This window comes from Panthera uncia, chromosome C2 (assembly GCF_023721935.1).
Source record: "Panthera uncia isolate 11264 chromosome C2, Puncia_PCG_1.0, whole genome shotgun sequence".
Taxonomy (NCBI): domain Eukaryota; kingdom Metazoa; phylum Chordata; class Mammalia; order Carnivora; family Felidae; genus Panthera; species Panthera uncia.
In genome coordinates this window covers 136,693,502-136,712,754 of record NC_064810.1, presented here as the reverse complement: position 1 = coordinate 136,712,754, position 19,253 = coordinate 136,693,502, and the positions used below count along the sequence as shown (strand labels likewise).

The 19,253-nt window shown below is 38.6% G+C and overlaps 1 protein-coding gene across 3 annotated transcripts in view; it reads right to left on the bottom strand.

The window, feature by feature from the left end:
- The window catches only part of LOC125922024 (ubiquitin-conjugating enzyme E2 E2), a 368,037-nt gene extending 349,366 nt beyond the window's left edge, over positions 1–18,671 (bottom strand). The window contains exons 1-3 of one of the 3 annotated variants that reach the window (XM_049629865.1): positions 18,396–18,671; positions 12,525–12,708; positions 3,589–3,639 (exon numbers count right to left, since the gene is read on the bottom strand). In XM_049629865.1, coding sequence (XP_049485822.1) covers positions 3,589–3,639; positions 12,525–12,700 — 227 coding nt within the window. In that variant the 5' untranslated portion in view covers positions 12,701–12,708; positions 18,396–18,671. The other 2 variants (XM_049629868.1, XM_049629866.1) reach the window with 2 other exon arrangements.
- Positions 18,672–19,253: the final 582 nt, after the last annotated feature.

Below are 19,253 nucleotides of genomic sequence, written 5' to 3'. Positions count from 1 at the left end.
CTTATAAAAAGAAATAATTCAACTTATTATCAAAGTATTTTGTGGATACTTTAAAAATATTTAGACTCATTCAAAACCTGAAAAGAAAAATTAAACAATACCACAGTAGTTCCTCTAAAAATGCCTTACACAAACCTATCTATCTACACTGAATGATAGAATTCAGAGAGACTTTATATTCCCAACATGTCTACATGACAGACTCACAGAGTACTTTAACACATGCTAGTTCCCGCAAAATAATTCCAAGAAATGCTAAAATGGACATCACATAAGAGATGCACCAAAATTCAGAGGTGCCATCTCTAACTTGACAAATAGATATAACTGGGCTGTACTGGTTTAATAAGGCTCCAGAAAATAAGGGTAAACCACACTCGAAGTGAAATGTAACACACAGTCAGCCACCCTGACTGAGACCACTAATAACAGATAAAATACTTTCTCTGTTCTGACTGCCTAAACAGGCACACTCACAGATGTTCCCTCATACATAATCTTTACCTGTGATAGTGAGCTAACAATTACCCAAAAGGCAACCAAACAAAAGGCAGGATTTTAAGAGGCCTGCGTGCTAGTAAAGATAATACACAAAGAGAGTACTAGAGGAATATGATTTTGACTCCTTCTAGTAGGCATATAGCTTTAATTTAGAATATCTCTGTAAACTAATTATTTAGTCATTAGGGCACAAATACAGGCAGCACAGAACTTTTAAAAATCAACCACAAAAGCACTGTTAACTTTGTGCCAAAAATAAGCCAAACTAAAATTGTGGTCTAATTTCGCTTTCTTAAGATAGTAACCACATTCTCACCGAAATATAGATGGAGAGATTTACTATAAACCACAATCAAATATTTGACACCAAACAATCCAAAGGCCACAGTAATCCACTTAACGATCACAATGACATCTATATTAAGTAGCACAAGTACAGAGGGCACGTAGAACCAATCACCACTTCCCAATCAGCCACAGCATGGAGGATCTTTGCCTGCAAAGGGAGCACCACATATGTGAAGGTAACTATGATCTTCATCTCTGCCTGATCCAGTCCAATCAGCCATTCAGGGATCAAGAAAAGGAGCCAAAGCTACAGAATCACAGACCTGGCTTCTAAAGCAAACTTGCTAGCTATCCAATCTTCATACCATTAAATCAATTTCCTTGCAAATTCCCATAAGCAAGCAGTTTAACCAAGGTAGGCATCTTTCTACAACGTTCCATGTCAATTATATCTCAATAAAACTGGAAAAAAACACAACAAAGTAGGTATCTTTGCTAAAACTGTCTGAAGGGCTTATTGTGTGTGACATCCACATTTTAAAATGATTTTATAAAGAGTTTACATAACTAGTAATGATATCATTAACTATGGCTCAGTGAAAAAGTTAATCTCCAAATTTCAGATGACATTATAAACTTTTCTTTTTTAAATAGAATTGTGATTTATTTTAGTTTATTTAAATAATCATCAATATGTAATTCCTTTTCTCACACTTGATGCATGTTTTCCTGCATGTTTACAACATACTGGTTTAATCAAATCTAAATTACTATCTGTAATAAATCAAAACTAAATTAGGCAAATGTACTGGAAAATAATATATCTTAAAGTAACAGTCTAGCCATCACATGATATTATATGTAGATTTCATTTATTAAAAATGAGCCTTAAACAAGCTCATTAAGGGGCTCCTGGGTGGCTCAGTCAGTTAAGCATCTGACTTGGGCTCAGGTCACGATCTCACGGTCCATGAGTTCAAGCCCCGCGTCGGGTTCTGTGCTGAGAGCTCAGAGCCTGGAACCCGTTTCAGATTCTGTGTCTCCCTCTCTCTCTGCCCCTCCCCTGTTCATGCTGGGTCTCTCTCTGTCTCAAAAATAAATAAACGTTAAAAAAAATTTTTTTAAATAAAAAAAAAAAAAAAGCTCATTAAAACAAAGTAGTTTATTTTGCCAATTGTTTTCAAAAGTTAAGCAAATAAGTATATAAATTAAGTTCATATTTTTACCAATTTAGTTGTAAAAAGGTTACAAAAGTCATACATGTGGCTAAATAATTTAGTTTTTTAAAAACATTCAAACTGGAGCACCTGGGTGGCTCAGTTAGTTAAGCGCCCAACTTCGGCTCAGGTCATGATCTCCTGGCTCATGGGTTTGAGCCCCATGTCAGGCTCTGTGTTGATAGCTGGGATTCTATGTCTCCCTCTCTCTCTGCCCCTCCCCCCCGCTTGTGCTCTTTCTCTCTCAAAAATAAATAAACATTAAAAAAGTTTTTTAAAGATTCAAACCATTAAAATGAATACTGTCATAAGAAACAAGAGATTTTAGATTTCATTCAAACCGGAATTTTCCACAAATCATTCCATTTCCATGAATTGGCCAGCAAAGCCTAAACAATGATCTGCCATCTGAAAAAATCTCTGATGTAACACAGTCATTAAGTGTGACAAAAAGTCTTAGTGTTAAACGGTTTTTACCTAACAGAAATATTTGGTCTATCTGAATAAAACAGTCTTTGAATATTATTGTGAGTACATACACTGTATATGACTCTCATGTAAAGAACCACAGTAGATTCACCACAAACATAAAAGGCCCTATTAGAAATGTTTCTACACAAAACACTTGTCAACTAGCCAACTATCAAATAGCCATCTGCAAAGTTTTCACTTTCATTAATACACAGAGTTGCTATCTTTGCTTCCACAAAAAAATAAGATCAGTGAAATCAGAAATCGCACCAAACAATAAATTCTACCTGCATTCAGTATTATCAACACTTTCCTGTGATCTGCTGTCTCACCTTCAATCCACAAGACTACCAATTTAAACTATGAAAACTCCATGTTGGCCTAGTTCCAACACCAACCTCACATCAAACAGAAAGAAATGTTTAAAAGAGTCAAACAGCCGTCTTCTAACTATTCCACCAGATCCAAGATACAGTACAACGTTAAGAGTTTATTTTTCTCCTCTTCCTCTATGTACCTGTATAACATTAATCATTTCCAGGCAAGCAATTTTACTTCTTATAAGTAAACTCTGACCAGAAAATTGAAAAATGTAGTCATAAAGGAGAGAACATTTTCAATTTAATATCACTGCCTCAAATCACCCATTCTTACTTCTACACCCATTCCACGGCCAATGATTTAAGAAATAATGTAAACCATGAAGAAACACTGTTTAATGTTCCAGCACTTTTAAAAATCAATTTCCAACAAGATAACAAGTGAATGATCAAATAGCAAATACTTTAGCCACACTATTATTCTATCATTAAAGAAATCATTTAAGGCCCCATCACCTCACCAACTAAAAGATAACTGTATTTGTTACTCTATAATTTCATTATCTTATTGTCACTGCATTGCTGTATGTTTGACAACTCCACCATTCCTCTACAATAAACTTGGTAAGTATGCCATTTCAGCACAGAAACAACAACCATCTTCCACAGTCATTTAAGTCCAAACCACAATGATATTTTACTAATTAATCAGACTATAACAACAGGTGCACATCAAACAATTCAATTATACCTTGTGCAAAAGACACAAATAAAAATCCATAAGTACTTACCTACAATTGGGAGGAGGGTCCAACGTAATCTCTGCGAGTTCCTTCTGAATTCTTTAAAAAAGACAAAGTTATGTTAAAAAAGAGACAAAGTTATGTTAAAACGTCTTCACACTCTTAACAGTTCATTAAAGTGTTATACTTTTACACTAACACTTCCCATTTGTGTGTTTTTATTTTGAAACACTAATACTGTGTAAATCATCATACACAATAACATTCAAGTAGTAACTTCTACCATGATTTTGGCAATGCACCTACAAAAGGTAAAAAGACTGGCCATGATCAGTACATGTAGCCTACAGAAACAACACTGACTTAAATTAAAATGTCACCGAACCACCCGATAACACTAACCAAAATTTCTAGTTTAAATTGGAAACCTTTGCCACATTATTTATGGATCATTCCAACTTCTGATCTGTACAAGAACCTCCCCAAATAAGATGGAAAGATGATTATTAATTAAGGCTTCTGAATGATCCAAACCACTGATAAAGAATTATCAGGATCTCATTTCAACATGTGAAACTGCTATCAAAATACAAATGGGGGCACCTGGGTGGCTTAGTTGGTTAAGCGTCCAACTTCGGTTCAGGTCATGATCTCGTGGTTTGTGGGTCTGGGCCCCGCATCAGGCTCTGTGCTGACAGCTCAGAGCCTGGAGCCCGCTTCAGATTCTGTCTCTCGCTTCCTTTGCCCCTCCCACTCATGCTGTTTCTCTCTCTCTCTCTCAAAAATGAATAAATGTTACAAAAATTTTTTTTAATATAAATGGTATTCCTCCCTAAAGCCGCTAGGTTGGAGCAGGTAGAGGCTTTCCAGTTTGACATTGTTCCTTCTGCGTGGACTATCCTAATAATATGCAGATAACCATCTTAATGTCATTGCCCGAGATTCATGCAAAAAGAACTTTTTTTAAAACCTGCTTTTCCCATGTGTTATTTTTCAACTTTGACTTTTAACTGCATCTAATTCCTCATATACATATACAAAGGCTAACAGTGCTACAACGTTTTAGAAGACTATACTTAGCAATCTCTTAACTAGCATTCTTCTCTTAAATACCATTATTAAAGAGAGGCTTCGTTAAACCAAGATACAAAAAAAATTCTCAAAACCATTTCTTGTCCTTAGCTTTGGTTTTTAAACATGAGATTTGCTAACTGGATGCCTGTTATCTGGTAATTATTGTGATAGTAAATGGATGATAGTTACTAAAGTACCCTAAAAAATAAGAATCTGAAAACATTTACTCTCAATTTCATTTCATGTCTTTTTCAAGGCAACAAATGAAAATACAGAAATAGACGTGACTCCTCTGAGAGGACTGGCATCAATTTCCTAAAGGAATTGCATGTTACTAACATAATTTTCACTTTTCTAAGCCATGTGATTCAAGGTTGGGGAGGCATTATGAAGTTGAGAAAGACTTATAAGTTCAAAGCCAAAAACACTTTCATTTTAATTCTGCTATGCCATTAATTGAGAGTTATTCAGTAAAAAGACTGTTCACACCTGCATTCTCTTTCTTTCTCTCTGAGCCTCAGCTTTCTATCCTATAAAATGAAGAGGTTTATTTTCCATCCTAAAAAAATGAAGAGGTTTATTTTCCATCCTAAAAAATGAAGAGGTTAACTTCATGATCAGTTTTATCTTTAAAACATATGATTCCTTCTGATACGGATTCTATGATGTGTTCACATACATATAAAGTATATGCAATCTATAATTAAATGAGAAATCTCAAAGATCTGATATAGAGGAACACCCTTTATGGATCTCACACAAATGTATACAACAGGCATGTGACAACTAATAAGTCCAGGTTAAGGACAGTAAACTAAGCACACACACATCCACCTCCTATCCCTTCAGGACTCCACTCGGGGCAGGCAGGAAAGGGCAGGGAGGCAAAATACAGAAAGTGCAAAAAGGAATAAACAGCAAAGAAAAGGAGATGAGAAGTTTCAGTATATTTCTGGAAGACAAAGCAGACAGGTGTAAATTAAACAGGTGGAGATGGCCAAGAAAAGGGGCTGCAGGGTGTGTAAAAATATAATAAAGACTGGGGCGCCTGGGTGGCTCAGTCAGTTAAGCATCCTTGATTTCAGCTCAAATCATGATCTTATGGTCATGGGATTGGGCCCTGTTTGGGGCTCTGCACTGGCAATGAGGAGCCTGCCTGGGATTCTCTCTTTCTCCCTCTCTCTCATTCTGCCTCTCCCTTGCTCCTGCATGCATGCCCTCTCTCTCAAAATAAATAAGCATTTTTAAAAAAGAATATAATAAAGACACATTATTAAGAGGAGGGGAGACAACCAGAAATTCCAGAAGAAAAACACTTAGGTAAGAAAAGCATAGATCAGGGCCCTGGGTGGCTCAGTCAGTTAAACAACAGACTCTTGATTTCGGCTCAGGTCATGATCTCACAGTTTGTGAGTTCAAGCCCTGCATCAGGCTTTGTGCTGAGAGTGTGGGGCCCACTTGGGATTCTCTCTCTCCCTCCCTCTCTCTGCCCCTCCCAAGCTCTCTCTCAAAATAAATAAACTTCAAAAAAATTATTCAACAAATAGGTGAAAATACTGTATATAATTTAGACTTATGTAGAAAAACCAATAGAAGGACTAAAACCAGAGATGGCTAAGAGAGAGAGAGAGTCTGCTTCAAGACAACTGGGATAGGAAGGTATTTGGACAGAAAATTGTTGCTTTCCATTAAATAGGTCTCTGTACTACTTAGTTAGCAGAAACATGAATAACTTATACAAATTGTTTTTAAACCAAGAGGACCAAAAGAATAGGCATTCAAGAGTGAGCTTAAACTGTCAATGTAAACTTTTTGACATAAAAGAATTTCTTTGGGATTTTCAAATAACTCATCTTACTTTATGCTTACACTGTCCCTTTTGATTTAAAAATTGATAAATCAGGGGCACCTGGATGGCTCCGTAGGTTAAGCATCCGACTCTTGATTTCCGTTCAGGTCATGATCTCACGGTTTGTGAGACTGAGCCCTGTGTTCGGCTCTACACAGATAATGCGGAACCTGCTTGAGATTCTCTGCTCTCTCTCTGTCCTCCCCTGCCGCCCCCAACACTTGTGTGTGTTCTCTCTCTAAGTAAATTTTTAAAAAGCTGATAAATCATAATTTTCTGTCAAATAATGGAACTTGAACACCTCTGGATGTCTATAATTCCCGATCTAATTATTCAATACAAAAAGCAATTTATTGATAAACTTGACAACTCTAAGCCGTGAGTCAATATATTAAAATATATTTTGTGCCACACCTAAGAATGGATATATTTCTCTTGACAATATATTCATTGCTTTTCTTGACAGAAAAGATTATACTAAGAATTGCTATTTAAACAGTTGCAAGATGTCCTGCTGCTTTCAATGACAGCAATTCAATTCTATCTCAAAAGCTGTGATCATGGTATGTATTAAGTTTCGCAGTCTTGACATGTGGGGTAAGAAAGGTAGCTATTTCAGGCACTGTCCCTTAGGGTGAGGAAAAATGAAAAAGTATCAATAATTCACACTTACAGTGTACCTTTCACATGATGATCTTAGTCTATTAAAAGTGAATTAAATAAATCTCACAAAATTCTCTAAGCATTACTGTTTTATCATTTCCCATTTAAAAGATAAGGAAACTAAGGCTAGTTATTGTACACTGGTAAGGTGAGAGGCAATTATCTTGCTAAGTCAAACAAATAAATGACCTCTCTCTTATCAAAACTTTGAAGACAAAATTATTTCTTTATATATAAATCAACTAGACAATTGGCTAAATTCCCAATTTCCATCTAGCAGTGCCACTTCTTTGGTTATTAAGATACTTAAGTCAGCAAATGCACATAGTTATGGAGACAAGTCGGAAGCAAAATACAAACTAAATTTCAGTTTGAAAGACTTCACCTAATACCTTAACTGTTCCAAGAATGGTAAGAGTTACTGCATGTGACTGTCATTCGCTAAAAAGAATGGAGTGAGGGGAGGGGAAAAGAAACAACAATCAGGATTCATTTAGACTTAATTGAAGAATATGGTACCAAAATCATAGATATGCTTATGCTTACACTGTCCCTTTTGATTTAAAAGAAGGTATGAAGCATGCATTTTAACATCAACATATTGGTTTAATGGCTCGGAAAAAATGAAGCAGTACACGTGTACTGACATATTTCAAACACACATATTTCAGGTTAAAGAAAATTCAAGGGGGGCACCTGGGTGGTTCAGTAAGTTAGTTAAGCATCCAACTTCAGCTCAAGTCATGATCTCACATGGGTTTGAGCCCCTCACTGGGCTCTGTGCTGACAGCTCAGAGCCTAGAGCCTGCTTTGGATTCTGTGTCTTCCTCTCTCTCTGCCCCTCCCCAGCTTGTGCTCTCTCTCTCAAAAACAAATAAACAAACATTAAAAAGGGGGCACCTGGGCGGCTCAGTTGGTTAAGCGCCTACTTTGGCTCAGGTCATGATCTCGCAGTTTGCCAGCTGGAGCCCGGCATAGGGCTGTGTGCTCACAGCTCAGAGTCTGGAACCTGTTCTGGATTCTGTGTCTCCCTCTCTCTCTCTCTCTGCCCTCCCCCCACTCATGGGGTGTGTGTGTGTGTGTGTGTGTGTGTGTGTGTGTGCATGTGTGTCTCAAAAATAAAATAAACATTAAAAATTTTTTTTAAAAACATTAAGACAAAAACGATTCAGGAACTCACTCAGGTCCAAGTAGAGCATGAATATTTGGACATGGGAATTCACAAAGGTATTTTCTTAACAGTTATTTAAAAAGAAAAAAGTGTGCCACCAAAATGCCTTTCTATATTCTTAAATGCACTGTATTCCTTGGCCACCTGAGAACTCCTACTCTAACCAACTGAATCAACTGGTCAAAACCTTTGAAAATGAAATTATTATCAAGAAAAACACCACTCAATTAATCACTAAAATTTTTTAAATTTCAAAGTAGTCTCTGAATTAACCTAGAAAAGACAGAGTCAATGCACATAATAAGCCTAAAGTTTAATTCTGAATGGTGATATAAACTATATATCCGTGATTTTAAGATATCCTCAATAAATATTTTTGCACAATGTATCCTGATTTCAGAAACATTAAAAAAGTTTTTATGTGTACATTTAGAATCAAGAAGATGAAGTAATTATAAAAGATTATCTATAAAGAGTACTAATTCATTCTAATGTAGAAAACTATAATAAACGTTTACACTGGAACACACTGGAATCCACCCTTCAACCTAACAAAAATTTAGAGTCTAAAACCAAATAGCAGTATGTCCAGTAAAATCACAATGTCAACTCCAAACAAAGTTAATTTGGAATAAATGTGATTTAAAATTCACAGTTACAGATGTGTCAACACTTGAAAGCAGTACAGTCAATTTAATGACGAGCTCAAAATAATTGTTTTATTGAACTGACTAGTCAATCAAATAAAATCATCAAAATGTGTCACTGCTAGACATAGTCCAACTACATACTTGCAAATATAACAAGTGATATAGACATTATCAAGATAAAAGCACGTCAATTTTTTAAGAAACAAATTCTTGCCAAGGAGCAAAAACTGATCAAATATGTAACTATAATCTTCCTCTTACCTCAAAATAGATGAAATTAACTTATACCATTGTTTAAATAAAGTGTCCACTTAAATGATTCCTATATTCTATGTCACTCTTCCATAATACCTTAAAAACTGAGATTTTTTTTTAAAAATACATTTCTACACAAAAGTATTAGTTCTTCAGTTACAGCACATTTCATGCAAGTGAGCACTTATGTACAAAGTAATTTTCCCGAGTTACGTAAAATACACATAATCACAGCATCTGAGTATTTCTAGTTCAACAGTAGTATTATGTCCTCAAAGGTTAACATAGATCTCATTTTCCTAAAGTTTATCAAATGAACTTAAAAAACATCTACAAGACTTTAGGTGGCACAAAGTCTATAAATGACAGCACCACTGTATGAGACCTTACTAGATGGCAAATAAATGCTTTATCATATTTAGTCCTCATGACGGCCTTGTGAAGAAGTACCATTATTATCTCCATTTTACAGAAAAGGAAACTGAGGTTGGAAACGTTAAATTATGTATCTCAGATCACAGAGCTGCTAAATGCCAGAACCTATAATCAAACCCAGATCCCAGCTCTAGAGTCCAACCTGTGTACTTCTTCTGATAAATTATCTCTTATAAAATGACACTATATGGAAAAGACTTCTCATCTGAATAAAAATTAACAATAATAAATTAGAATTTTATTTTGAAATGATCTCTAACTTTGAATCTTCTGCACACATTAGTACTGGGATCTTAATTATCCATGGAAGAACCAATCCCTACAATCAAATCAAGGTTCTAAGACACCTGTAAGTAAATACTGTGACTCTACTATGGTAGGCACTATAGATATAATGATGAATTTAAAAGATGTGGGTGTCTGCCTTCCTGATTCTCAATTTTTTCCTGAGTTCTTAGAATTTAAGCAAAGATAGAAAAAAATAAAATAACTTCACTATCAACTAAGTTGGAGGAAAAGATGAGTGAAAAATTAAGCTTTCTCTTTTAACTCAGACAATACTTCCTACTCTAACCACTGCAATAATACCAATTACTATTATGCGCCGATCAGGCACTGTCTTGGATTCTTTACATACACGTACTATCTCAAAACTAGGTCTTATCCTCTTTTTAAAGGGGAAGGGGAGGGACTAGGTTTGACTATATAATGTATACTTCGGGGTTTTTCTTTTTATTTTTTTTAATGTGTATTTATTTTTGAGAGAGAGACAGAGATAGAGCACGAGTGGGGGAGGGGCAGAGAGAGAGGGAGACACAGAGTCCGAAGCAGGCTCCAGGCTCTGAGCTGTTAGCATGGAGCCTGATGTGGGGCTTGAACTCATAACCTGAGCTGAAGTCAGACACTTAACCGACTGAGCCACCAGGTGCCCCTATAATCTATACTTTGTACACACTGTAGTAAAATAAAGTAAAATATTACCCATGTACTTGAAAAAATCATGCAATCCTCACTTTCACACACTGTACACTTAATGATCTCTCACACACAGAATTTGGTCTTTTGATACATCACTCAATTATGATTTTGAGGGATTATGGAGATCCTCCTAATGAGGGGGAAAGGCAGGGCCTCATGAAACAGACAGGAGTCTTTGCTAACTAGCATCATGGGACACCTGAGCACAAACCCAGGCAAAGCACTATCCCAACTCTACTTCCCACAGACCTGGACAGCCCATTCTCTCCCTTTTCTGACAAGCTGAAGATGCCCTGTGAAAATCCTCATTATCAGAAGCTGATGACTGAATTACAGTTTCCTCATTTACATGCAGGTACACTCTATAACTGAGTACCTCTTATCCACTCACTCACCCCAACCTTTCTTTCATCTTAATGTCATATTTGCTCCATTCCTACCTTTCTTATCCATACTAACTCCACCCCACATTTCCCAGCAGCAGGTCGTTTTGTGCTGTGGCCAGCCAGCAGAGGGGTCATCGGGTCAGCCGACTAAAGCCCTCTGGACTTGTGGGGAGATAGCGAAACTAAACGGAACCCTGTTCTCCCACACTGGCATGTTCTAGTATAGAGGTTTAAAGCTTGAGGCTACCTGACTTTCACACCACTCCTTCAAGAGAGATCAGAGACCAGCAACACACTTCTGGGAAGGAGTTGATTACCCTAGTCCCTTGGAATAAGTTGCTGACCACTCACTATCACTCCAACATCTCTCCCTAGAAGCTCATGTCCCACCAGGAGGCCTGAGAAGGTTCTTCCCAATCCTGTGGATTGACTATACCAGAGGGAAACAAGGTCTACTACACCATAATGGTTTTGGATCATCAGGAAACAGATCCTCCTAATTCATACTATCCAATAAATATAAAGCTATCATTCAACATTCACATTCTACTATGTCTAAAAATTACAGAATGCTTTCATTATGCTTCCTATTTGATATTTTTTAAAAGGTATTAGAAAATAAGACCATTAAACCACAAAATCAGGAAAAACTGTATTAAATTTAGTTTACTTCTAAATTCTTTTCCAAGACACATTCTATAATTAAACAATATTAAAGCAGATTCTCTGGTGAGTCCAGTCCTCATAAGCAATTGATGTGGTAATAGACACTCATTCAAATATCTACCTTCCAGATGTATCTATTGTCTAGAGAAAAAAAAAATCTGTATCAAGACAGAGCCACTGCCTTATATAATGAAACCAAGATATGTTTGTTGCTAACTTCAGCATTTCTAACTTTACTAACAAGTAGTAGAAAATATACATCATTCAAAAACTATTTTAACAGATTCCTACTCACTCTTCCATGTTGCTGAACAGAATAAAATATTTATGGTCGAGTAAACCAAACTACCACACTTTTACACACGTTTTCCTATATATGCTCACTTATTAAATAATACAAACACACACACAATGAATATGTATTTTTATGAATTTGTCTATTCATATACAGATTTATTACATTACATTTATTACATTACATTACAGATGTATTCAATATACAGATTTATAAGGGGCGCCTGGGTGGCTCAGTCGGTTAAGCGTCCGACTTCAGCTCAGGTCACGATCTCGCGGTCCGTGAGTTCAAGCCCCGCATCAGGCTCTGGGCTGATGGCTCAGAGCCTGGAGCCTGCTTCAGATTCTGTGTCCCTCTCTCTCTGCCCCTCCCCCATTCATGCTCTGTCTCTCTCTGTCTCAAAAATAAATAAACGTTAAAAAAAAAAAATTAAAAAAATAAAAATAAAAAAAAATATACAGATTTATGAATCTGTATCCCAAATAAATGATTAAATACAAAAGAGAGAACTTAAGATGATAAATTGATACTAAAACCAAAAAGGTTAAAATTATTAAGGTACCTTTTAGCACTAGTTGACAATTTAGCAGCTGTTTTGCTGGATATTTTTCCCTCCTTCTTCTTGGGCTGAACTTGCTCTCTTTCTGGTTCTTGCTGAACACTTTCACGCTGGTCTCCATCAGAACTTCCTCCACTAGTGCTTGGACTGTCATCAACTCTTTGTGCCTCAGTGGACATTTTAGATCCTGGATTAAAAATCAAAGATCATTTATTTAGTTGTGGGAGGACGACAGTAAGTTACCTCTAGAACAGAGAGAAAGAGAGCCTGCAAGTAGAATTAAGTAAAACTAATATAAAATGAACAGGGTGGTCATTTACAAAACAACTTTGGGAGCTGCCAAAACTTTTCTTTCAAAACGTACTGAGAAGAAGAAAGAAAACATACAAAATGTATACACAAAACATTCATAGCAACATTATTCACAGAGCCAAAAAGAGGAAACAACCCAAATGTCCACTAACTGATAAATGGATAAACCGAATGTGATACAGCCACACAACAGTGTATTATTCATCCATACAAAGGAATGAAGTACAATATGTACACACCAGAACATGGATGAACTTTGAAAACATCATGCTCATTGAAAGAAGTCAGTCACAAAGGACAATAAACTGTATGATTCCATTTACACAGAATGTCCGGAATAGGCAAATTCACAGACAGAGAAGTTGGTAAATGGTTGTCAGGGAGTCGGAGTGAGGGAAGAATGCAGAAGGACTGCTAATAGGTATAAAGTATGCTTTTGGGTTGATGAAAATGTTCTTAAATTAGATAATGGTGATGCTGTGGGGCCCCTTGGTGGCTCAGTCGGTTAAGCGTCCGACTTCGGCTCAGGTCATGATCTCACAGTTCATGAGTTCAAGCGCCTCATCAGGTTCTGTGCTGACAACTCAGAGCCTGAAGCCTGCTTTGGATTCCTTGTCTCCCTCTCTCTCTGCCCCTCCCCTGCTCACATTCTGTCTCTCTCTCTCTCTCTCTCAAAAATAAATAAACATTTAAAAAAATGTTTTAAAGATAATAGTGATGTTGTACAACTCTAAATATTCTGAAAAACTACTAAGTTAAAATTCTCCAAGCTAGTCAATTATTTTAAGTAACCTTTCTGATAACAGAAGAACACAAAAGAACACAGAGGCCTGCATGATTCTAAATAAAACCTGAACCATATGATGGTGTCAGCACTGATCGAGCAATATACCAAGCAACTGTGTTTCACAAGAAATGGAGACTGTATTGAGATGGTGAAGGATTCTTTTTTTTCCAGCCTTGGATAAAATATCCCTAAAGACTTTCAAATTCCCTTTGCTCTTAGTTCATGTTCCCCAAGCAGCTCTAATTCTCAACTCAATTTCCTTAATACCTACCTTGATACATAGGTATATAACTGCTATAACCTGGCTAGCAGATACAAAAAAATTCTAGTAAGTGAAAAGGGATATCCCCTCTGAACTGTCATTCCATAATAATCAATTCCTGAGTTTGGCTTCTATGAAGACATTCCTTACAACCAAACTAGCTTAAAGTGTACTGACAACTCTAACCAAACTGACAAATCAATGTCCAGACTCAAAAGGGCCTTGTGCTCGCCATGTTACCGACACCTAAGAAGTACTTTGTAAAAGAAAGATACCTCAAATAAAGCACTGTTTTTTATTACTGTAATTAGTCTAAATGTATAGCTAGTTGACAGTGATGAAAATTCACCCCCACCGAAGATTTAACTTACGGCTTCCTCTAAATGAAAGTGATTTCATAATACAAGTCTTTAATGGGTTGAAATTTTTATGGTAAGACAAACCAAAAAGCACTGCAAGAGAATGATCCGGATGCAGAGAGGTGAAGAGTCAACAGAAGATACTGAATGCCTTCAAAGACACATCACACAAACACAACACCACCCCTCTCCACTCCAACAGCTCCCTTCCCCCAGGCCAAACAAAAATACGTCTGTACAAGCAGCTCTGAAAACACACTGACGGAGAAATGTGACTGCTCTTCTACCTGTTCTGTAAATGGAGATCATCAGTCTCCACAGCTGTGACATCTTTTATGAGCACTAAAGTCACTTAATAGAATACTGAAATTTTATACCAGTATGTTTCAAGTCTAGCTGTAACAGTCCTAACATATATTTCTTGCTTTTTTTTCATTTTTATTTCACTTTAATTCTTATCCTTGGATTTAACATTGATTTTCTTTCCAGCTTCTTTCAGTTAAAATATATCAGAAGTTCAAAATCTTATAAGTATGTACATAAAAGCGTGTTAGAGCAGATGCGCATGGAAGTGAGAAAGAGAACAATTCTCAGGGAAAGGTCCTTGGATATAGCAAAATGCTGTTGGCAATATTTTAAGAAATGTGAAATGAGTGAGAAATCATTTTATACATCTTAAACCAGAAGCAACCCATTGTATGAAAAATATACAGAAGCCTAAATGAAATAAAATTCTTTTTTACTGAACTTGGTCCTTCAGTTTAATAATCTATGCCTAGAGTTTCAGTTCTATCTTACGTTAGTTATAAAGCTACACATTCTTCTCAATGTTCTTATTTATGTACATTTGCACAATAATAATGCTATGAGTATATAATTACTCGAAAGATTACTCAATGACTCAATCTGAGCCAAACTCAACTTTCAAACACCACTCCAGAATATCAGAAGACTAATCTCTCCAGAGAATTATTAAAAAATACTATTATGGAGCTCCTGGCTGGCTCAGTTGGTAGAACATGCAACTCTTCATCTCAGGGTTGTGAGTTCAAGCCCCACACTGGGTGTAGAGATTACTAACTAACTAAATTAAATTAAGAAAAAAAAAAAAAACTATTAAAAACATCCAAGTAGGGAGTGAGTGCTAATAGGTATGGAGTTTCTTTTTTGAGGTGCTGAAAATGTTCTAAAATCAGAGAGTTGTGACGGTTGCACATCCTTGTAAATATATACTAAGACCACTTAGTATACTGTATACTTTGAAACAGTGAGTTTTGCAGTATGTGGAATACATCTCCATAAAGTGGTTATTAATAAAATGGATTTGAGTCTCAGTGTGTTTGGCCGCTGGGAGTCTAGAGAACTGACAGATCAAGAATTGAATGGAGAAGTATTTGATTATGTGGATACTAAAAGAAGGCCAACAGAGGATAAGTATTAGAGGAAATCCTTAGCTGAAGAAAAATTCTTGAAGTGTACCGTATAGACAAAAAAGTACACAAATGTTGAGTGTTGGCCAATGAACTGTCATGAACTGAACACACTTGTGTTACCAGTATCCAGACCAAGAAATACAGCATATGCATCACCTCCTGTCACTACCCTAACTTCTAATACCATGTCTTGCCCAACTTTTAATTTTACATATAGAAATCATATGATGATATACTCAAGTTTGGCTCCTTTCCATAAAAAAGGAAACCCAAATAAAGGTATAATTTCTATAGTTTCACAATAAAGAAAAATATTTCATTTTCACTTTTGACCTAAGACAACTTTATTTCATCTGAATCTTAACCTACAGATAAGAAATTCATCTGAGACCGCTAATAACCACTACAGAAACTTATAGAAACAAAGTTTTCGTTTCTTTTTCAAATATCAAGAGTAAGGCAAATTTCCACTGATTTTGGTTTTGAAATGCCTCAGTACAGAAAAAAGTATTGGAAAAAAATTATTGTACCACTCAGGTGACAACTGATTTTTACGAAGAAAAAGCAGTCTACAAGCATTTTAATTAGGTATAAGTATGAAATTGTTTTGTCTTTCCAAAATACAAATGAATAAAAAGTCATGAATTAAAAGTCTTTAAAGTTATCTTCTAAATCAGCATTTTTAAATTATCTTTAAGATTAATTCCTACTTAGCTAATTTGATCGAATCATAGAAGGAAGATAAACTTAAATTCCAGAGTTATAAACATAGTGTTCTTCTTCAATGATAGTTTCAAAGCTAATAAGATATCCCAATTTCTATTTTTATTATGGACTCAAAGTAAATCTTGGTTTCTAAACATAAAATAGAAAGGTGGACTTTTCCTCAAACATGCTATATTAAAAGTTTGGATGTTGTTTCTTCTTCAACACACAAAATAATCTTGTATTATAGCTGTGTACTCTATGTCGTAATTACATGCAGTCCTGGAAATCAGCAATATAATAAATGAAACTCACATGTTCCATAAAAATGAAATGATTCGGTTATAAATATAACTGATAACGTAAAAGCAACTATAGTCACTTCATAAATCCAACTACTGTCCAGATAAGCCTTATAACTGTATCTCATGGTATAAAACTGCAAAAGCAAATGTTCATTTGAGCTTTTACAACAGGAAAACGCTTAATCCTGTCTTTTGATATCTTATTTGTCTTCCTACTCAGATTTCTGAACTTACCTAAAATGTAAAATAAAATACAATTTTTGAAGAAAAGGTGCTATGTTCTGGGGGAGATATAATGGGGTATGACATTAAACACTATCGTCAGCATCAGCCCATATGCAAAAACACTAAAGAGCCAGAGCGTCCAAACCGCTGAGACAATTATTTAAATTGCAAGGTCCAGACTGAATTATCACATATACAGAAACATACTTTTTAAAGAATCAGGAATAAAAAAAAAACAAAAACAAAACTAAGAAGACCTTAAAATCTTTCCAAAGCGCTAGATAATCCGAAGGTAAACCCTAGCACTTTCTTTTGTACTTTTAAATAAAAATATTTCAGTAAACTCTCAAGAATACACAATACAAAACGATGAATCTTGAAAACATGCAAATAGGTCTAACAGCCACCGAGCACAGGATGATGTCTTTCTAAAGCGGCCTTAATTTCCTTAAGGGAAGATGGATTGGACATTTCTGGTTGGTCGTGGGAAAAAAAAAAAAAAAACCCACAAGAAGCTACGCTTTATCTTCATTAGAAATGGTAAAGGGCAAAAGGATCAAAACATTATGAGAGAAGAGAGGGGGAGAAGTGGGGGAAGGAGGGCAGAGGGAATCCAGTTTCAAACCAGGCCAGTGGGGGCTGCAGAGAAGAGACCAGAGAAAAATGGGCTTCGGCTCCAAACTGTGACAAGCGCTAGGCTTCACAAAAGACCAATACAACACCCGGGCATACACAAACACACCCCACAAGGTCTTCTCCAGGAGGGCCACGGGGTTCGGTGGCGGCGCCAGACCCGGCACTCGCCAGAGAGACACCATGTGCAGCAATTATGCAATTAAGGAAAATAGCAAAAGATCAAGCCGGGCACTTTCCACCGTGACATTTATCCAGTACTTTTGCAAAGACTTAGTTCCAGGATGCGGCTGGGAAAGCAAAGGGGCTGGAAGGGTGGCGAAGGATGGGGAACTGAGAACGGAAGGGGGTAGAAGATGGACAGGCAGGGACGAGGCGGGCGGGGGGGGGGGGGGGATAGGAAGGAGGGGGAGGGGTGGAAAGGGCGAGAAACAGGGGCAGGAGGCTCGCGGGAGGGGGCGCCGGGAATGGGGCACGCTAGGGAGCAGAGAAGGAGAACTAGGGCGCAATTGGTGTAAGGAGAGACCTGCGACGTGGAGAGGAGGTTGGGGGGGGGACGCCCACTAGAGGGGGGACGCCAGCTAGAGGGAGGACGCCGGGGACTGGAGTGGGGGAGCACCGGCGAGGCCCGGGCGAATACCTGAGGGAGGGGCGTCTGCGCAGGTCACGGGCTAGAGCCCAAGCGCCGCGAAAGAGGGCTGCGGAGGCGGGGGGCGGAGGGGGGGGCGCTGGGAGGGCCGAGGACGGGGTGTCCCCGCAGACGGTCTTGTCACCGAAAGCCGGACCCGCGCACCACGCACCCGGCCGCCCGGCCACGCCTGTCCCCGCCGCGCTCGCGCCCGCCCGGACTCACCCTCAGCGCCGCCGCCGCTGCCCGCGGCCGTTCCAGCTCCGGCTCCCGAGGCTGCTGCCCGCGGCTGCTGCTGCGGCCGCCCCTGACTCCTGGAAAGTGAAGCCACCGCCTCCGCGAGACGCTGCCTCCGCCCGGCCGTCCGCGCGCGCGCCCGCGAGTGCGCGTGCCCGTGTGCCCGCCCGGGAGAGACCGCGAGAGCGCGAGCCCCACGTCGGCCGTGCCGCGCCGCGCGCCTCCCGGCACCCCAAGCCCGCTCCGCCCCGCCTCCTCCCGGCGCGTGGCCGCGAGGGGGCGGTGGCGGGCGCGCGCACGGGATAACTGCCCGGCCGGCCTGGCGAGGGGGCGGGGAGGCGGCACGGAAAAGTAAAGTGACAGCCGAGTCCCGCGAGTGAGCCGTGGCGGGGGTGGGCGAGGGCTGTCCCACGGAAAAGGAAAGGCAGGGACCAGGAGAGGAGAGGGAAACAGAGGCTAACGAGGCGACTTGAGGGGAAGGGACGCGGGGACCTTGACGGGCACGCGCATTAAAGGGCAATGCTGGCTGGGGGGGGGGGGGGGGGGGGAAGGGCAATTGCCCTAAGACGAAGCTGGGTGCGGCGTTTTACTCCCAGCCACTGCAGCCGTGGGCTGCACACTTGCCTCACAGTGTTCGCAAAGTAACTATAGGGACTGACCCTGTTGACATATTAACCAAAACTCAGGCGCTTGGTTCCCACATGCACCCAAGATGAGAAAACTTCGCACTAGCCTGGAAAGTTCGCGAAGGCTAACCCAGACTCTCTACCCTACACTGCAACAGTAAAATCCTTCAGCCTTTTGGGTTGTCCTGGCCTAGAATGTACACGGTAGCTAGGAGCTCCA